Below are 20,038 nucleotides of genomic sequence, written 5' to 3'. Positions count from 1 at the left end.
CCAGAGGAGGATACTTAGTGTATCTCGCTTTCTCTGTTCCCACCCACCCACATACCCTGTGTGCTAGTGTTACAGGTATGTCTATAATCATACCCATGGCTTTTTACAAGAATTCTGGAGGTCAAAGTAGCAAGCACTGTTAACTACTGAGCCAATTTCTCTGGCCCCACATTCAGCTTAGCACTTCAGCAGAACGAAGAACCTGTTTTCTCAAAATTAACTAGGAGGATCTGTAAGATTAAACCTTGTTGGTCCTTGCTGGATCTTGATGTGCACTCCAACAAGCATATCTGTGACTCTACTCATGGCCAGGCAGGGGGACAGTGTATGCAAGAATAATTGGTGTTCATGTGAGTGCTAACCTGTTTAATCAGTAACTGGGTAAACTGCAGTATGCAAATATTCTCTTATTTCCTCTCATCTTGTGATTTTCATGCTGGGGAATGAGTGGAATTTAATCTCTGCTCTTTTATTTTGGTTCTAGGATTACTACAGTATCCCGTTTCCCACACCCACCACTCCACTTACAGGGAGGGATGGTAGCCTGGCCAGCAACCCTTATTCTGGTAGGATTGGGATAGAGCTGAATACAGGGAGGTGTGTTGGGATTGGAGGTAGAAATGTGATTAGTCGCAGGAAGGTTCCATAATTACTGTTTTTAGCAGAAGTGTCACTGTGTTTTTGGCTAGTCTCTACCTTTTTCCAGGAAGTGTGATTGAAAATGCCCTTCTGTACTCCCTTGTGCCGCTTTACCCTGTGTACAATGGCAGTCTCATTGCCTTGCTAGTCCTTAGGTTTTTGTTTGTGCATAACTGATCATTGTCTTCTCATCTTCCCTTAATTCTTGTTGTCCTCCAAGCCCTTGGAGAAGCAAGATGTAAGAAAAGGGTGGGATGGAGATTAAAGAAAACAAGTTAACAGAGGAACATGGGGAGGTTTCATTTTGGGAGCCTTTGCACATTATAGAGTATACAGCTAGCCCTTCTTTTCATAGGTGACCTCACCAAGTTTGGTCGCGGGGATGCCTCCTCCCCAGCCCCAGCCACAACCTTGGCCCAACCCCAACAGAACCAGACGCAGACTCACCACACCACGCAGCAGACATTCCTGAACCCGGCGCTGCCTCCTGGCTACAGTTACACCAGCCTGCCATACTACACAGGGGTCCCGGGCCTCCCCAGCACCTTCCAGTATGGGCCTGCTGTGTTCCCTGTGAGTAACTGACTGGCTGGTCTCCTTGTGAAGGATCCCAATTCTGGGTACCATCCTAGCTGCTTTCAAGGCTAAATGACTCCTTAGTAATAAATGAGGAACAACTTGTACCTTTGGCCCATTTCTGACCTGAGAAGAAGGAATATGGGATTTTAATTGGAACAAGGATTACCTGAATCTTAGAATTAGCCAAAGGAGGAATGTGATACATCTTTGCCGTCTCCTCCTTTCTCTGCTACCATTGTCTCTTTTAATCTACAAACTATAACTTGACTGCTCACGTCAGTTCTGAAAACATTGGTAGATTAGTTACTTTTTTGTTGTTAGTTTAAAATACCATGACCAAAAGCAACTTACAGAAGAAATAGTTAGTTTTTGGCTTACATTTTGAAGGGGAGAGTCCATAATGGTGAGGTACCCAGAGTAGAAAGTAGAACAGGAAGATGGGATAGGGCTACAAACCCTCAAATCCTGTCCCACTGATTCTTCCTCCCGTATGGCTTTACCTCCTAATGGTTCTAGAACCTCCTTAAGCAGTGAGGGAACTAAGTACTCAGATATCAAATACATGAGCATTTGGGGGCTATTTCTCCTTCAGCCACAATCAGTAAGGATCCCATTTCACTGTTCAATCTGTGCAGATACCTACATTAGGATGGGTATCTGCCTAAATGTCCAGTCTTTGGAGTAGGACAAGTGAGACATGCTGTCTGTTGCCATTTCATTTCATTTCTGTCCTTTTTATTCTTCAGGTGGCTCCTACCTCTTCCAAGCAGCATGGTGTGAATGTCAGTGTGAATGCCTCGGCCACCCCTTTCCAACAACCAAGTGGATATGGGTCTCACGGATACAACACTGGTAAGTTCCCTCCAGCCCTTGTTCAGTGGTCTGAATGGGATATTACTAGATGGGAGAAAGACTTGGTATTTGGAAGTGGGTCAGTGAGGGTAAGCTAACTCCACATATGATTGTCATTGTTTGATTGGCTTAGGGGGTCTAAGAACAGTACCAACAAAGAGCTTTGACTAGAGCATGTATCCACTATTCAAAGTGGGAATGCTCCAAGGGCATGTGTTGGCTAATCTCTGTTTGGGTGAAAAACAGGGCAGGGGCCCCAAGATTACAGTGAAATGTCATTGAGGGAAAATGGTAGTGTACATGGCACTGAGAGTGAAATCAGAGTACTCGGGAGATTTTGATGCTTTCCTAGCTAACAGACTGTACCATAGGTTTGGCATGAGTTCATTTGTAGCAGTAATTTTGTTATATGGCTTCCCTTTCTTAATTCCCTAGCTAGAAGGCCTACAATATGGAGGAAAATGAGTAGAGTGGAACATAAACCCTCAGGTTTCTTCTTCATTTGTATAGCTAGTCTTCTTGCAAAGACCTGCTGCACATTTGATGGCAGGAAAGTAAGCAGGTATTTTAGGGACACGTATAGTCTAGCCCTTGCTTCTCTAACTGACATTGATGCTTTACTTTTGGAGAATGGAGATGAAAATTTTCCTTTTGCAGATTTTTAATTTTTTTAATTTTTCTTTTTTTACTTTGTAGGTTTTTTGTTGTTTTTAAAATTTGGTTTGTTTTTGTTTTTTGAAACAGGGTCTCTCTATGTAGCCCTATCTGTCCTGGAACTCAAAATGTAGACCAGATTGACCTGGAATCCACAGAGATTTATCTGCCCCCACCTTCAGAGTGCTGGGACTAAAGGCATGCACCACCACATCTGTCTTGTTTTCTTGTTTTGTTTTTGAGACAAGATCTCTATGTAGCCCAGGCTTGCCTCTAATTTGTTTCAGTCTTTGCCACTGTCCTGAGTACTGGGGTAATAGGCATGTACCGTACCTGGCTCCAGGAGAGGACTGACAACAATTCCCGTCATTTTTTTTTAAATGACTTTTAGGTGAATCTGGGGAGGTGATTGCTGCAGTTGCTAATGGGTTGGACTTGAGAGTTATATTTAAAAGCTTGCATCCTGGTTACAGTTTTAGGGGATTTAGAGGAACTAACAAGTGTTCTTCACTCTTCTATGGGCTCTGGGTGGGTAAATAACCAAGCTTTTCTGTAATTGGAGAACTGAGCACAGAAGACAACAAATAAGTTTAGGTATTAATAGACAGGTGGAGGTTTGAACTGTGATCTTTAAGACTAGTTCATGATACATGTTTTAAAAATTTTGAGGAACCTCTGAGATTTAATACCCATATTCCTTATGGCTACTCCTCTCATTGAACAAGGCTTAGCCTAAACTTTGGTGGGTAGAGAGGTGTAAACTTTTTGACTTTGAGTGGCTCCATCCCCCAAATTTTCCATTAGGTTTAAGTACTAAGAGGTCCAGTGACAAATATTTTAAAGGGTATGTGATTGGCGAGAGTTGGAATCTGATTCTGAAACTCTTAGCTTCTTTTCTGCCTTAAGATTTCAGAAATCTGCTTGCTATAGCAGCTTTTTGAGAACCCCTAGTTCCCAACCCCCAACAGAGGGCTCTTGTCATTTTGTTCCTCATCAACCTCTAAATTCATTTATTTTTATGTATTTGATTCCTTTTAGGAAGAAAATATCCACCCCCTTACAAGCATTTCTGGACGGCTGAGAGCTAATTTGGCCCAGGCCTGGGGGCTGTGTTTTGTGTGTGTGTATAAATTTGCACTGAAGTCTTGTTTCAGAAACCAGACCACTGAGGAGAGCCTGCTGAACTGAGGCCATGGCCTACGTGGCTTGGGGAAATGAGTTGGTGGAAACCTTCTGGGCTTTTGAACTTGCCCCTCCCCATTTCCCTCTCCCCCATGTGTCTGACCCTGTCTTACCCATTTCGAGTTCGAGCGGTGCAGCACCTCCGAAGCATCAATGCACACACCTGCTGTTGCTTTTGATTTCTGGAAGGCATGTAGATCCAACTTGTAACAAAAATATTTGTAGTCTTCAATAAACTGTGGTATTTCTTTAGCTAACTCTGCGTTCTTTCCGTGCATGTCTTTCTGGACACCAGGAGCCAATGCTGTATTGTGGATAAAGGGTGGAGGGTGGCCTTTTCAGTCAATTCCCAGTATAGCCAAAGAGCTGTTAGTGTTTCAGTATAGTCATTTTTAAACTGGGGGAGGGAAAACAGCCTGTTTCCAGCCTATTGGTTGGTTGGTAAAGCTATTATAAATAAAAACAACAAAACTGATTTCCCATGCTTTTATGTCTTTACTTTTTCATGTAGATTATCCCCTTGCCTCTGACTTGGGCTGAGGGAAAAGGACAAGAAGTTAGTGTCAAGTCATGGTGAAAGGCAAAAAGAGATGGTGTTCAAAGCTGTTGTTAGGGAAGTATCGTCCAAGGCTTAATTTCTACATCTGGTTCTCAAAGGCTGACTGGCTGATTGATATCTGATCAGGTCATTAGTGATCACTCAGTTGAGGACTTAGGCTTTGTGGAAACTGTGCTAGCCTGGAGCACTGTTCATGGGCCTTTGGCTTTTCAGAGATTGTGAATTATTAGTCATTTTTTACTTGTGGAGGTAGCCAAAGATATGTGAGGGAGATTTTGTCAGACATCCTGGTGGAAAATTTGCACTCACTAACAAGTACACCCATCGGCCATTGGTTTATAGCATAAATTTGAACAATTAGGTCACTACCTTTGGTTAATTGGAAACCAGATCTTCAGCTTTCCTTGTGTAGTTCCCACCCTCTCTGGTCCTGTAGAATGTAACCTATTTTTCAAGTTGCTGCCATGATAAGTAAGAGAAGTGGGTTCTTGGTTCTTCTGCCTTCCACCTACATTGTTTTGTAATGACTTTTACCACAGTTGGGAAGGTGGGGTAGGCAGGACATGTGGGGTGGGAAGGAAAGCAAAACTTTTAGTCTGAGGATCTCTGGAATAACTAGTGAAAATAGGGAAATCAAAGCCTGCTATTTTTTTTTTTTTTTTTTTTTTTAGGTTTTCTAATACTTACGTAGAGGTTTATTATAGCTACTATACAGGATTCTCTATTTTTTTCCCCCTTGCATTTCTAGTTCTTTCTATCTTCTGTACAATTTAAAACCTGAACTAAACTGTTACTATGTAAAAATAAAACAAGGTAGGAGCTTGCTAGAACTAAGTTTCTCTTCACCACCCAGCTTGGATCCAGTTAGTAATTTCTCCTACCCTGTGTAAGCACCCTAACTTCTCTTTGCAGAGGGTAACCAAGTCAGCTGTATGCACTGATCTGTTAAAGATAACTCATTGTCTCTTTGGTTTTGTCTTGAAAATATTCTGTATCCTGGCTCATCTCCCTTCCCCCTCAAACTTCACTAGCTTTAGTCCTTTTCGTAACTGAACTTAAAGTTATGCCTGCTACCCACTGTTTTGTCAGATAGGCATCTGGATTCTGAAGAGAAGAAAAATCTCTGCTACCTCTGGAAGAGTTTGATATATTGTTCCCTTTGTTTACTCTGTGCCTTCCAGGTATGCAGTTACAGTTAAGGCTTTGGAGATGGGGAAGTATTTTTTTCCCTTGCTTTATTTCTGTGGTTCTGCTTTTTCTTCCCCTAGAATTGTATTTGTTCCTTTTGAAGGGCACTATCTGGACTTAGGATGTGGTAGAGTTTAACAGTTAATTTTTTTTCCCCTTGGTACTAGAGATCAAACCCTGGTCTTTGTGCTGGCTAGAAAAGCACTTAATCACTGACTGACTCTTTAACCCTTAAAACCGATTCTACTGGAGGATTCTAAAGTGATTATAAACTTAACTCCTAAAGGCTGCCTTAGGAGAATTTGAGTTCTGGAATTTGTGTGGAAACTGCTGTTGAATTGAGAGTGAATGGAGGGTTCCTTGTGATTTTATTATTAATACATCGTTTTTTAAAAAAAGGCAAAACAAAGCTCAATCAGTGCTCTTCAAATAAAAAAATACCTCTGGAGACAGGAATGTAGTTTTTTTGGTTTCCTTTTTATCTTTACAGGAACTAATAATGTCTTTTCTTTTTTAATTGTGAATTAAATTCCTAGTTAACATATTTTTCACATTTTTGTTTCAAATGTCTCTAGTGAGATGCTAGATTATCCCATGGCTTTTCCTGTCTTCTTGATTCATTGACCAATACCCTCAGGAAGGAAAAGTGTAGTAGTATGTTTATTTCAGCTTGAGAACAAATTAAAATGGATTATACTACTACAGGCTCCTTTAAAGTGTAGTGGTAGGGAATTTTTCAACAGGAAACATAAGTTAGGTATGGATTAAAGCTGTTTTGTGGACAAACTGAAGTACTGAAAATGACATTACTTGTATGTTTCATATAGGCTGAAAGACTACCCCTCACTACATTTCCCCATTCCCTACACCACTAAAATTATAGAACCAGAAATTCCTCTTATGCCAGCCCTTTAAGTCACAAGGATATAAGCCTTATATAATTCCTATGATCAGAGAAGTGAGGCTGAGTGAACTGAGGCTCTGAGAATAAGCACTCTGGGGACTGCACCGGACTGCTCCTAATATTTAACAGTGTGGTGTTAAGGATTTTGAGCCCCAAAGTATCTTATAAAATAGAAAGAGCCAGTCTTAAAAGTCTTAAAAAGCAGAACTGAGTGGAGTTTGGTTAGACAGATTCACTATGGACATTATAATATCCTTTTGCTTTGAAATCATATGCTACTGAGGTTTTGCTCATATCCCCTTGCGCCCCTCAGAAGGAAGTTCACACATGTATTCCACACATATCTAGAAAGAGCAGAAGAACTTTTAGGCATCATTTGTGTCATGAATTCTGACATCTCAGAACTGATGTAAAGGTGGAAAAAAAACATACCAGAATTCCTTTGCAGTGCCATAGCTAGAAAGGCTGCAGACACCACGCTGTCCTAGGAACAGACGAGGCTGATAACAGCTAATCCTCTGTGTTTCCTCCTCCCCTAGGTGTATCAGTCACCTCCAGCAACACGGGCGTGCCAGATATCTCGGGTTCTGTGTACTCCAAAACCCAGGTAGGTGCCTGGTCTGGATGAAAGTAGAAAGAGATGGACATGGAGGTGGAGTTGCAGTTCATACAACCCTCAGCAGCAGTGTCAGAAACTCATCCTACCTTTTCTAAATGAATTGTCTCTAGGCTTCAGTTTCTCTAGGACTTTAAATTTAGCCCTCTGAGGGGGAAAAAAAAAAAGGCCATAGGAAGGTCAAGTGTGGTAAATTGTAATGTGATGTTATTTACGGTGCAATGGTCTTGGTCCCTTGACCTACCCACTTACGATCATTTTCATAACTCGGCCAAAAAAATATGGAAATGAGGGGAAACTAGTTAATTTCATTCTTTTTAAGTCCATAAACAAGAGTGGGAATAAAGTGAGGTATTTGTTGTTATCTATAGGTATGTCTTGTTATTTTTATGTCCCAGCACCTTCCATACTCAAGATATCTCAGTGTTTAGTCATTTCTTCAGAAATATCTAAGGAGTTTTAATTTATGCTAAACCACAGAGGCAGGAATGCCCAGACTAGTGAGCAAATTTCCCTGTATTCACATGAAATGTACAATTTTATTTATTTTGAGGAAGGGTTTAATTCGGTAGTCCTGGCTGACCTGGAACTCACTGTGTAGACCAGGCTAGTCTTGAACTCCGGAGATCCACCTGCTTCCCAAGTGATTGGGATTAATGGTGTGCACCATCATGCCTGACCAATGAAAGATTTCATGGAGTGCTTTGATAGTCATCTTTATGCTTGATCCTTATGACAAATGATCAGCAATATCTTTGTTTTTGAGACAGGACTTCTCTAAGGTAGCTTTAGTTGTTCTTGACTATCCTGGAACTCCCTTTGTAGACCAGGCTGGCCTTGAACCCATGGAGATCACCTGCCTCTGCCTCTGCCTCCTGAGTGCTGGGGTTAAAGGCCACCACCACCTAACTTTTATTTATAAGGAAACTGAGGCCAAGTGGTTCATTTGCCTAGGATCATGGAGCTATGAAAAGGCAGAGTTAGGACTAAGACTTTTGAATGACTTGAGGTGTGCTATTGTTTCTGACCTTGCTGCTTTCTGAGGATAGGGGTATTTGGGCTCAGAAAGTCCTAGGATTCTTCTGATGTTCTCTTTTACTCTTTCTCCTCCTGTTCTCCCGGAATAGCAGTCCTTTGAGAAACAAGGCTTTCATTCCGGGACTCCTGCTGCCTCCTTCAACTTGCCTTCAGCCCTAGGAAGTGGAGGACCCATCAATCCAGCCACGGCTGCTGCCTACCCACCTGCCCCCTTTATGCATATTCTGACCCCCCATCAGCAGCCACATTCTCAGATCCTTCATCATCACCTGCAGCAGGATGGCCAGGTAATAGCCCTTCCCCCTCTCTCCTTTCCCTTCCTCTTCCTTCCTATCCCTTAAAACTGCCTCCCTTTTCCTTTTCTTAACCTTCCTTACCACCACCTTCACCCAGTCCTCACCAGTGCCAGCCAGGGGCACACAGCACATACAGACACAAGCGCACATAACATGAGCAGTTGGCAAAGGAAACATGAGAGAAGGGGCCAGATTGAAACCCTTTTGCCCAGTTCCTTTGGTACCTTTCTCCTCCACCTCCCGTGGCACAGTTCTCCTCATCCTGTCAGACCTGGGTCACACCTTCCCTCTTAACCTCTCCCAGCCTTCTCCCTTCCCTGACATTATAGATTTCCCTTCTAACGGTGGAGTTCTATTGTCAAAAGTTTGTCCCTTTATTTTCCATATATCCTGGTTCTGCCTCAGCTACCATATTTGCAGATGATTCTCTGTTGCCAGCGCCAGCAGGAGGAGCAGGTAATGAAACTGAATGATAATATGCTTGAACCAACTTCTTTTTAGTCCCCATTTCACCTCCACAGCCTCAGATAACTTGAAAAGCCTACCCAATCACAAATCGGGATACACAAACAGAAACACTATGCTAAGCTCTCTGGCCTCCCCGTCCTCTCTTCCTTCCCCCTTCAACACCCTCTTTATCTTTCTACCCTTCCCCAACTCTGGAAACACTTGGTTACCAAAATGGAAAAGATTCTTGGGGCAGCATCTGGAGCCTGATGCCTCAAGTCTTTCCTGCTTTGTTTGAATTGGTGTCACATTAATTAATGTATGGTGGTGGGTGGATCTGAAGGGTGGGAAAAGAGACCACTTAAGAGCTCCAACGTAGGTGGCTGGGCAACTTCCTTGCTCTCAAAGATAGCTTTCCATATTGAGTCATTCACAGAGATGAGTGAGAATTGAATCATCTTGTAATCAATCACTTCAAAAAGGCCAGAATTCTCAAAGTTGCCTTTTTTAGACCAGAGCAGCGGATAGTGGGGAAGACAACTGAGCAGGAATAGAACCAACTCACCATCTTATCTCCAAAGTTTGCTTGTCCACTTTTCATTTTTCCTCTGTTTTTAAGGTTAAAAAAAATGTTGCCTTGTAAAAGAGGCTATGTAGACCGAATTTTCTATGCTTGAAAAGTCAACTTCATAGTAGGATCTAAGGAAATGAGAGAGTATAACTATTTGACACATTTCCACTTGAAGATGTTACAGATTGGTCCCACTAACTAGACACCTTTTTCCTCCCCCATAACCCTCCCATTCCCCTGCAGACGGGCAGCGGGCAACGTAGCCAGACCAGCTCCATCCCGCAGAAGCCCCAGACCAACAAGTCTGCCTACAACAGCTACAGCTGGGGGGCCAACTGAGGCCCGGCCTCTTCTCCCGGCCCCATCTTCTGAGAGGGCTCTCAGCCTGGAAACTATGGAAACAGCATCAAAGAGAAAAGAATGTGGGGCGATTCCGCTGCTCCACACCCCCAGCGGCCCATCCCACACCTCAGCTTCATGTCTGTCCCATTCCTATACCATCCCACTCTGTTGTATGTATTATAGGATTTGTATTTTCTCCCTCCCCCTTCCTCCTTCCTCTTTGCATTCAAGATTATGAAACTTTGCTGTGGGCCCCGCCTTTCCTTCACTTCTTCCTGTTCACCCTGGTGGTGTATAGGTGAGGTGGGGAGGTGAACCCCCCCAAATATATATCAGCCCAACAGCCCTAAGTCTCCTCCTTTATTATTAGGAAAACCAAACAACACACACACACACAAACAAAAAAAAAAATGGCGTCATAAATATGAACAGCATTGTCATATGAATTAGTTGAAGTGTTTTTTTTTTTTGTACTGTGTCCTCAAACTTAATGGATTAATGTGTCTTGTATATATATACATATATATATAAAAAAAAAAAAAAAAGGAGAAAAAAAACCAAACCTCTACCTTCAGCCTCTGCCCATTCTTGCTCCGTCTAGGATATCCTCACTCTCGTCGATGACCAGCTTGGTGAATAAGTATTACCGTACCAACTGGGCCTCTTCTAGCAGGCTCGAAGGCTGTGGAATAAAGTGAAATCTTTGCCCTTTAAGAACTCTCACCTTAATGTGCTAATATTTTGCCCTTAAGGGGATTCCCATTCATACCCTGTGACTGGAAAGAACCACTACAAGTCTTCATTTCTTCTAGAAACTGCCTCATCTATAGCAAGTTTTAGGAACTGAAGGGGGAAGGAAGAACATTTAAAAGAAAGGGACTGTGGGAACTTAAGCATGATCTTAAAGGACTCTGAAGTCTGAAGCCAACATTAGCTATTGGCTGGCAGAACCAAAGCTTAGGGTCCATTTCGCTTTATAGAAGTAGACTACAGTAGTTCTTGTCTGAGTTTTGTTTTTGAGATAGTCTTACTGTGTAACCCTGACTGGCCTATAACTTGGTATGAAGACCAGGCTGATCTCAAAGTCAGAGGCCTGCTCTGCCTCTTGGGTGATGAAGTTAAAGATTCTCAACACCACACCCTGCCTTGCCTATTTTATGTCGCTTAGAAATGCCCAATTTCTGGGCAAGGGTAGATGATGTAGAGCAAGACATGGGGTGGGGGCATGGTATGCTAAAAGATTTTGGTCTTCATTACATGGGAAAAGGGGAGTTTTGTTTGTAAGAGCCCGAGACTCACCATATTGCCAAAGATTCAAGAGATTCTGCTTCTGACTTCCCAAACTGCAAGTATCCTTCTGGCTTGGGTGGGAAGGATGTGTGTTTGAGTCAGGATCTTGCTATGTAGTTCAGGCTGGCCTCATACAGAGATCCTCCTGTCTCTTCCTCTGCAGTGCTGGGATTAAAAGCGTGCACCACCAAATGTCATAATTCTTTGACTCTTTGTTACTTTCCAGGATGCTTCAGTAGTTTCTCTTCCCTGCCTAGTGTAAATCTTACCTTGTTGGTTGCAGTCTGTTTTAAAAGTTTAAAAGAGCAACCAGGCAGTGGTGGCAACTGTCCTTAATCCCAGCATTTGGGAGGCGGAGGCAGGCAGATCTCTGAGTTAGAGGCCAGCCTGGTCTACCCAGAGAAACCATGTGTCAAATAAACAAACACATGTTTAAAAGAATTCATTATGGCCAGAACTAACTCCCTACTAGGTGAAGCGATTCCTAGCATCCCCATGTCTTTATTCAGCAGTAGGGAAATAGCTCTGGAAGGAGCTTGGCAAAACACTGCCCAACCCATACTGTTGGACGTCACTTACATCAGTCTAGAAACAAACACAAAGTGGGAGTGTTTTCTGAGCCTGGGGCGAGGCAGGGCTCGGGACAGGCCACTCCCTCTGACGGCTTACTTGGAACCATCCAGAGAGTAACGGAAACACCACTTGGGGCCTGGCGGATGGGCAGGAAGGAGAACCATCTAGAAGGGAATGTGATCTTGGACGGTGGGAATTCCGCATGCCCACCCTCACTCAACTCTGAAAGGTAGTGTAATAAGCTTCGCGTCTGAGGAGCACCGTCAACCCCGCCTCTTCCTCCTCCGGGTTACAGTCTTTTTACGACAATGCCGCGTCGCTGACTTGGTTTCCGGCAGCGAATGCTGAGCCCTGGCTAACTCTGACAGGGTAGCGCAAGCTGGCGGTCCGCTGGCGCTCATGTCCTGCAGAAGTTTAAAGTTTGTAGTGCCCCGACGGGAATGAACTTCTTTGACCTTTTCCGGGGCTTTTTCGGCTTTCGTGGACCTCGGAGGTGAGCGTAGTTCTGGGCTGGACATGAGGCAGGGGTGTTCTTTGGGGACGCTTGACCCCTTCACCGTATTTTTGGAAAGCTTCCTTCCCCGCCCCCTTCAACTGCTGAGAGATAGAAATCTCAACCTTGAGTACTCACCCCGCCACAGTAACCAAAGCGGTCGTGAAGAGGAGAGAAACAGAGTGGGGTGATGCAACAGCGACCTGGGCGTAGAAGACAATGGGGGTCTGGGGGAAGAGGACAATGAGCAAGTGAGCAGGACCTTGGGCAAATAGGAGTGGGCAGTGAGACACTGGGGAAAACAACAGACGGGAGGCGTTTGGGAGATGTGGGGAGGTTGGGATAGGCTCTATTTAGAAACAATATAAAACCTTAATAGACCTTTCAGAGTTGTTTTGACTTGGAAGCCAGCTCTCCAGTGTTTTCTTCAGCTGCCCGGCGTCCTGCCCTTGTCCCATTTTGCTGGCCTTGGGTTGATTTTATTGCTTAGACAGTGCTTAAACCTTCGTGGCTTATCTGCCTCCACTCTCAGCCACAGAGATCCCTTTTTTGGAGGGATGACTCGAGATGATGACGATGATGATGACGAAGAAGAGGAAGACAGAGGCACGTGGGGTCGAGGGAGCTATAGGTTTGATGGTTCTCAGCCTCCGGAGGAATTCGGTTTCAGCTTCAGCCCTGGAGGAGGCATGCGATTCCACGACAACTTTGGCTTTGATGATCTAGTACGAGATTTCAATAGCATCTTCAGCGAGATGGGGGCCTGGACCTTGCCTTCCCACTCCCCTGGTGTGTAGATTTCCCCGAGGGAGAACTTATGGGATACTGGGTGAAATATGGGCCTTGCAGAGTAGTTGGGGATGGATAGTTTGCAAAAGCTGATTTCAAAAAACTTTCATGTGTCCTAAGTCCTTTCCTATCCCAGTGTCACCTACCAACTTTCTACAGAGCTTCCAGGTCCTGAGTCAGAACCACCCGGTGAGAGACTGCGGGAAGGGCAGACGCTGCGGGACTCAATGCTTAAGTACCCAGATAGTCACCAACCCAAGATCTTTGAGGGGGTCTTGGAGAGTCATGCTAGACCTGAATCCCCCAAACCAGCTCCAGATTGGGGGTCTCAGGGGCCTTTTCATAGGGTGAGTACTCTGTCTGCACCTGAGGAGCAGGGAGTAGAGCTTCCTGGGGTCTCTGGGAAGTCTAGCACCTCTAATTAGTGCATTTACCTGGATTTTCTTTGTTGGGCTTTTTGTTTTGAGACTTGGAACTCAACTGTGTAGACCAGACTGGCCTCAGATGTGGAGATTGGCCTGCCCTGGGTTAAAGTGTGTGCAGCATGCCTACCTTGAGGTTTATTGATTTTGTTGTATGTGTGTGGGTGTTTTGCCAGCTTGTGTGTCTCTGTACCACATATGCCTGGTGCTCACAGAAGTCAGAATAGGGCACTGAATACCCTGGAACTTGAGTTACGTGCTTGTGAGCCACCGTGCTAGGACTAGGAACTATAAACTACAGTTTTCTGCAAGAGTGGCCTCTACCCTCTCTCTATTTTATTTTATTATGTATTTTGAGACAGGGACTCTGTATCCTTAGGTGTCCAGGAACTTGCTATGTAGACCATGCTGGCCTCAAACTCAGGGATCTGCCTGACTTTGAATCTGAATTTGTTACTTTGGCTTTTTGTTGCTGTTAAGATTTATTATTTATTTATTTATTTATTTATTTATTTATTTATTTATTTGTGTGTGTGTGTGCCTGTGTGAGTTTTTGTGTACCATGTGTGTGCAGATGCCTGTAGTGATGAGGTGGTGTTGAATCCCCTGGAGCTCAGAGCTGCCTGATATCCTGGAAGAGCAGCAGGTGTGGGTCATCTTTCAAGACCTGTTGCTTCTGTTTTCTTTTTGCAGTACAGGAGAATAGAATACAAAGGGGAAGTGAAAATTTTGTTTTGTTTTGTTTTGTTTTGTTTTGTTTTGTTTTTTCGAGACAGGGTTTCTCTGTGTAGCTTTGCGCCTTTCCTGGAACTCGCTTTGTAGACCAGGCTGGCCTCGAACTCACAGAGCTCCGCCTGGCTCTGCCTCCTGAGTGCTGGGATTAAAGGCGTGTGCCACTACCACCCGGCCAGAAATTTCTTTTTTTAATCACTAGTTTCAGTTTTTGTTTAAGAAAGAGTTTTGAGGCTGGGCTGTGAGTTCAAGGCCAGTCTGGTCTACACAGAAAATCCCTGCCTCAAAAACACACACACTAAAATAAGAAAGAGAGAGAGGGAGGGAGAGAAAGGAAAGAAAGAAAGAAGGAAGGAAGGAAGGAAGGAAGGAAGGAAGGAAGGAAGGAAGGAAGGAAAGAAAGGATCTTGAGTCGGGTATGTTGATGCACTCCTTTGATCCCAGCGCTAGGGAGGTAGAGGCAGGCAGATCTCTGTCAGTTCAGGGCTAGCCTGGTCTATAGAGTGAGTTCCAGGACAAGAAACCCTATCTTGAAAAACCAAAACAACAACAACAACAAAAAAAAGATCTTGAAGATGCAGGAAAGTATTTCAGGAAGTCTGTTTGGTAGAAGTTCATATACAACTACGGAAGAAGGTATGTGGACATAAGCTGCCCAGATGGAAGTATTTCTGGGGCGTGGGGACTTAGGAGGAGTCTGGGGTCTCTGCCCCTTCAAGCTTCGGATGGAAGGTATCTTTTCACCAACTCTGTGTGGCTTCTTCTACAGTTGGATGACATTTGGCCTGTGACTCCCCATTCTAGAGCCAGAGAGGACAATGGTGAGTTTAGAGGGAGGACACGTTTTCCATGGCGTTGTCTTAGAAGTTTCTTCCTCACACACTTGTCCTGCTTTCTTTTTTCCACTCTCTCCTGGCTTTTGTCTCTCTGCCCTTCCAGATCTTGACTCCCAGGTTTCCCAGGAAGGTCTCGGTCCACTTCTTCAACCCCAGCCCAAATCCTATTTCAAGAGCATCTCTGTGACCAAGATCACCAAGCCAGATGGGGTGAGTTGAGGGGGAAGAATTAAAAAACTGGCCAGAGAATGCTCTAGAAAGAGGGAACTGTATGAGAAAACCCTAAACTCCACATAGTGGTATTAGAAATATGTTGGAACTTCTCCTTGCAGGTAGTGGAGGAGCACCGCACTGTGGTGGACAGTGAGGGACGGAGGGAGACCACAGTGACCCACCAACAAGCACACGACAGTTCCACAAGTGGTGAGTTAAGGGTGACTCTTAACACCTGGGGGAAGGATGTGCCTACCGATCGATACTCTTCCTCTGTCTTGTTTAGTATGCCAGCATGTACGACTTTGTTCCTAGATCCAGTCTCCGAAGGATCGTCAGCTCTGGAGGATCCCTTTTCCCTCCTGGATTTGCTCCTAGGACGTTGGTTTCGGTCCCGGTAGCTTTGTTAACTAACCTTCAGAAGCCGTCAGGTCCTTTCCGCTCCCTTCCCATTGCCCATTGCCAATAAGCTTAGCTTCTTGTGTCATCCGCAGGGTCTTGAGTGTGTGAAACAATTCATTGAGCTTATGCCAGTCTGTCATTCATCCAAACTGACCAATAAAGCCTTTATTTATGCTAAAGGTCTGGGTCTTGGTTTTGTCAAGGTTCTTTTGCTTTTCAGACCCATCCAGGGTTTCCAAAATTATCTTGGCCTACAACTTTATATTGTATGTGTACACCAGGAGTGGTATGCACATGTGGATGTCAGTTCTTTCCACGTTGTGAGTTCCAACTCAAAATTTCAGGCTTGAACAGGTATTTTTACCCACTGAGGTGTCTCTCCAGCCCTTCATTATTATTATTTTTTAAATAATTTTTTTTCCATTTCCAAAACAAGATTTAATAAATGAGAGTTAGGCACAAGAAGAAAAAGATTTTGTTATTAAGGAAATAACTAGAGATAATTCCAGTAATATTTCTAGAAAAGAATGTCTCACATTGCCAGAAGATATTTGAATGAAAGTAAGATAACTGTTTCCCTAAGTACAAGATCACTAACTGAGTAATTCATGAGCTAGTGCACTCCGTGGGCAAATAGACTTTTTGTAAGATGGTGTCTGGCTATGTTGTTTGTGGTTGGCCTGGAGTTCACTGTGTAGACCAGTTTGGCTTTGAACTCAGAGATCTTCTGCCTCTGAGTTCTGGGATCAAAGGTGTGTGCCTTTTTAATTTGCTATTTTTTTATTTTTACTCATTTTCTGAGTAATTATTTATTTATTGGTTTTAATTAATGTTAGAAAAATATAATTAGCAAAAAAAATAGATTTTTTTAAATTAAATCTTTTTAGCTAAACTGAAGTTTTTCTTTTTAAGTATTTTTTTGAAACAAGGGCTGACTATAGACTATGCCCAGCTGTCCTAGAACTTGTTATGGCATTCCAGGACAGCCAGGGCTACATAGAGAAACCCTGTCTCAAAAAAAAACATAACAAAACAAAAAGTGTAACAATCAAGCACAAGAGATAGTAGTTAAAAAAAAAAAATCTACTGAGGGTTGGGAGAGATGTGGTGCTCACCTGTAATCCTGGCACTGGGTAGGCAGATCTCTGAAGCCAGCCTGGTCTCTGAGTTCCAGGACTGCCTGGGCTATACAGAGAAACCCTGGCACAAATAATTAAATCTGTTACTTTGTTCTCTTACATTTTTTGGTTGGTGAACCTTTTTGTTTTTCTTTTTGTTTGTTTGTTTTTCAAGACAGGGTTTCTCTGAGTAACAGCCCTGTCTGTCCTGGAACTCTCTCTGTAGACCAGGCTGCCTCCTGAGTGGTGGGATTAAAGGCGTGTGCCACCACCACCCAGCTGCTCTTTGTTTTTCTCACTATAGCCAAAGTTATCTTTGGATAGTAAACTCTTTGGTTAGTGTGCATTGTTTTTGTTTTGTTTTGTTTGAAATCTCTTCTGACCGAGATTGAAATGGTGCTCTTCTGTGTTAGCTGATCGGTTTTGTTGTTTTGAATGTGTCTCCTGAGCTGGGCAGTGCTGCCATAGGCCTGTGAGGCATGAACCTTGAGCCTGGACCGTATTTCTAGACCTGATAGAGTTTTCATACTTGTACTTTTTAGTTTTTTAAATTCTGGATTTGATCTTTATATATGGCATAAATCCAGAAAAAGATTCATTTTTATTTTCTGTATACAGTTTTTTTGCCTACATGTATGTCTGTGCACCATGTGCATATCTGGTACCTGTGGAGGTCAGAAGGGGGCATGGGATCCCCTGGAACTGGAATTACAGACAGTTGTGAGCTACCATTTGGGTGCTGGGATTTGAACCCAGGTCCTCTGAAAGAGCAGCCAGTAATCTAAGCTGATGAGCCATCTCTCCAGCCCTCCTTTATCACACTTTTAAGTATGATAGGGCCAGGTGTAGTAGTGCCACCTGTTACCCCAGGCAAAGAGAAGAGTATTATTGCAAGTTTGAGACCAGCATAGCCTACATACTGAGACCCTGTCTCAAAAATAGAAATGCTGCTGGGCAGTGGTCGAGCACGCCTTTAATCCCAGCACTTGTGAGGCAGAGCCAGGCGGATCTCTGTGAGTTCGAGGCCAGCCTGGTCTACAGAGTGAGTTCCAGGAAAGGCACCAAAGCTACGCAGAGAAACCCTGTCTTGAAAAACAAAAACAAGGATAGCATATATATATATATATATGCTATCCTTATTTTTAGTAGATGATTCTTCCCATTTTCTTATTATACTCATAAATTTATATAAGGATACAGTTGATTTTTTTCAATGAGCTTTTCAGTGTTTAATCATAAATATTAGGCCAAAGATCACCAGATATGTGAGGAAATCTCACACGAGTAATAGAGATTCATACAAACAAAAGTGACTTGGAATAAACTTGCTATACAGAGAGACTTGACAAGTAAACAAGTCTCTTATGGTTTTAGAAATATGAGATAATAATGTATGAAAATGTCACAAGTGAGCTGCCAAATTGTCTCAGTAGGTAAAGGCACTTGATGCCACACCTGACCACCTTGGTTCCATCTTCAGGACCCAGAAAAGAACGACTTTTCACAATAGCACATGCCTACACACACACACACATAATATAATAAATATAATATAATGATCCAACAAGATGGTTCAGAAAATAAAAACACTTGCCATTGAGGCTGACAGCCTGAATTTAATCTCCAGGACTCACATGGTAGAGGAGAACCAACTCTCACAAGTTACCTTATGGCCTCGACACAGGCACTATGGCATACATACCATATACAATTCATGAAACTAACTGTTCACTTAAAAAAGTTCACAAGACCAACAGACAGCTGGGCGGGCTGTTTCAGTAGGTTAAGTGCTTGTGCAAACATGAGGGTGGTTCACCCACACGGAAAGCTGGTCATGATGGTACACACTTGTAACCCACGGCTAGGGAAGCACGAGGGAAGATCCGTGGGCTGGCTTGCCAGCCAGTCTAGTAGAATTAGCTCCAGGTTCACTTTATTCTGTGTGAAAAAGTGAGGAAAAGGGCAAAAGTGATTGAGGAAAATGCCCATTGTCGACCTCTGGCCTCCATACACATGCATGCATACTTCTTACCACTCACTCAAAAAGATTCTTTTTAATGATTTTCATTATTTGCCATGGGTGCTGGGTCCCCAGGGACTGGAGTTACAGACATCTGTGAGCTGCTATGTGGGTGCTGGGAATTGAACCTGGGTCCTCTGGAAGAGGAGTTCGTGCTCTTAACCACTGAGCCATCTCTCCAGCCCTCCTCAAAAACATTTTTAAATAAAAAACAGTGCTGCTCTTGTAGAAGGCTAAGTTCAGGTTCAGTCCTCAACACCCATGTCACACAGCTTACAAGCCACCTGTAACTACAGTTCCAGAGGATGCAGACACATATAAATACATCTGGAAGCCAGAATATGACCTTGAATGTCTTCCTCGATGGTTCTGTTATTATCTTGAAATAGAGTCACTCACATGCTCACACCAGGAAAACAAACAGCAAGAGACTGGGATGTAGCTCAGTTAGTAGTTCTTGCCTAGCATTCATGAAGCCAAAGCCCTGGGTTTAAACCTCAGCACTACATAAAACTGGGCGTTGGCTGGGCATGGAAGAGCACACCTTCAACCTAGCACTCAGGAGGCAGAGGCAGGTGGATTCCTTAGTTCCAGGCCAGCCTGGTCTACAAAGAGAGTACAGCACAGTCAGGGCTACATAGTGAGACTCTGTGTCGGGGGAAAAAAAAGTGAGCAGAAACAAGCCAACTGTAAGATTTTGAAGGGCTAGTGACATGGCTCAGCAGGTAAGGCTGCTGGTCACCAAGCCTGGCAACCTGAGTTCAATCCCCATGACCTAGAGAGTTTAAGGAGCAAACTGACTTCTGCAAGGTGTCCTATAACCTCTGTGTGGGTACTGTGACACATGCTCCGCCCCCAAAAACAATGAAAGAAGAAAAAAGATTTTGAAGACAAAGATGTGGAAATCTCCCCAAAGTAGATATTTTTAAGACTTACTACAGGGGGCTGGAGAGATGGCTCAGCAGTTAAGAGCATTTATTGCTTTTGCAGAGAACCTGGCTTTGGTTTTCTGCACCCACATAGTGGTTCTTAACTATGTGCAATTCTAGTTCCAGGCAATCTAAGGCCCTCCTCTGACTTCTGCAGGCACCAGTCACAAATGTGGTGCATAGAGATACATGCCAACAAAAGACTCCTATAGGAGCTCAGCAGTGACGGCACACACCTGTAATCCCAGAGGTAGAGGCAGGCAGATCTCTGAGTTTCTTCAGAGCAAGTTCCAGGACATCCAGGGCTGCAGAGAGAGAAACCCTGTCTCAAACAAACGAAAACAGAAAACACTC

At 43.6% G+C, this 20,038-nt stretch overlaps 2 protein-coding genes and 1 long non-coding RNA gene across 43 annotated transcripts in view; 2 read left to right on the top strand and 1 right to left on the bottom strand.

Moving 5' to 3' along the window:
- The window catches only part of Ubap2l (ubiquitin associated protein 2 like), a 52,400-nt gene extending 41,819 nt beyond the window's left edge, over positions 1–10,581 (top strand). For 4 of the 37 annotated variants that reach the window (XM_037206824.1, XM_037206813.1, XM_037206810.1 and 1 more), the window contains 7 exons: positions 485–566; positions 995–1,212; positions 1,965–2,070; positions 7,097–7,164; positions 8,301–8,498; positions 8,913–8,963; positions 10,469–10,581. In XM_037206824.1, coding sequence (XP_037062719.1) covers positions 485–566; positions 995–1,212; positions 1,965–2,070; positions 7,097–7,164; positions 8,301–8,498; positions 8,913–8,963; positions 10,469–10,507 — 762 coding nt within the window. In that variant the 3' untranslated portion in view covers positions 10,508–10,581. Of the gene's footprint in view, positions 1–484; positions 567–994; positions 1,213–1,964; positions 2,071–3,762; positions 4,165–7,096; positions 7,165–8,300; positions 8,499–8,912; positions 8,964–9,768; positions 10,310–10,468 lie in introns of those variants that run through there. The other 33 variants (XM_028890870.2, XM_037206807.1, XM_028890869.2 and 30 more) reach the window with 13 other exon arrangements.
- LOC119088187 lies at positions 4,131–11,659 on the bottom strand. Of its 3 annotated transcripts, none has more exons than XR_005091787.1 (4): positions 10,437–10,523; positions 9,520–9,653; positions 6,990–7,177; positions 4,131–4,210 (listed from the first exon to the last, which is right to left on the bottom strand). It is a non-coding gene; the product is annotated as an uncharacterized LOC119088187 (long non-coding RNA). The 3 variants fall into 3 exon arrangements; XR_005091788.1 differs by lacking the exon at positions 4,131–4,210 and adding an exon at positions 11,167–11,659 and having other exon boundaries at positions 4,271–7,177; positions 10,437–10,549; XR_005091786.1 differs by lacking the exons at positions 4,131–4,210; positions 10,437–10,523 and adding an exon at positions 9,838–9,903 and having other exon boundaries at positions 4,271–7,177.
- A 104-nt stretch (positions 11,660–11,763) lies between these two features.
- Hax1 (HCLS1 associated protein X-1) lies at positions 11,764–15,796 on the top strand. Of its 3 annotated transcripts, XM_037206834.1 has the most exons (8): positions 12,132–12,223; positions 12,372–12,474; positions 12,756–13,012; positions 13,172–13,359; positions 14,936–14,987; positions 15,106–15,212; positions 15,335–15,425; positions 15,531–15,796. In XM_037206834.1, exons 2-8 carry the CDS (start codon positions 12,443–12,445, stop codon positions 15,614–15,616), a joined length of 813 nt encoding a protein of 270 aa, XP_037062729.1. In that variant the 5' UTR covers positions 12,132–12,223; positions 12,372–12,442; the 3' UTR covers positions 15,617–15,796. The 3 variants fall into 3 exon arrangements, with proteins under 3 accessions (XP_028746724.1, XP_037062728.1, XP_037062729.1); XM_028890891.2 differs by lacking the exon at positions 12,372–12,474 and having other exon boundaries at positions 11,764–12,223; XM_037206833.1 differs by lacking the exons at positions 12,132–12,223; positions 12,372–12,474 and adding an exon at positions 11,774–11,959.
- Positions 15,797–20,038: the final 4,242 nt, after the last annotated feature.

Source organism: Peromyscus leucopus, chromosome 6 (genome assembly GCF_004664715.2).
Source record: "Peromyscus leucopus breed LL Stock chromosome 6, UCI_PerLeu_2.1, whole genome shotgun sequence".
Lineage (NCBI taxonomy): Eukaryota > Metazoa > Chordata > Mammalia > Rodentia > Cricetidae > Peromyscus > Peromyscus leucopus.
The sequence above is the reverse complement of the archived record's forward strand: the minus strand, read 5'-3'. Positions and strand labels throughout refer to the sequence as shown.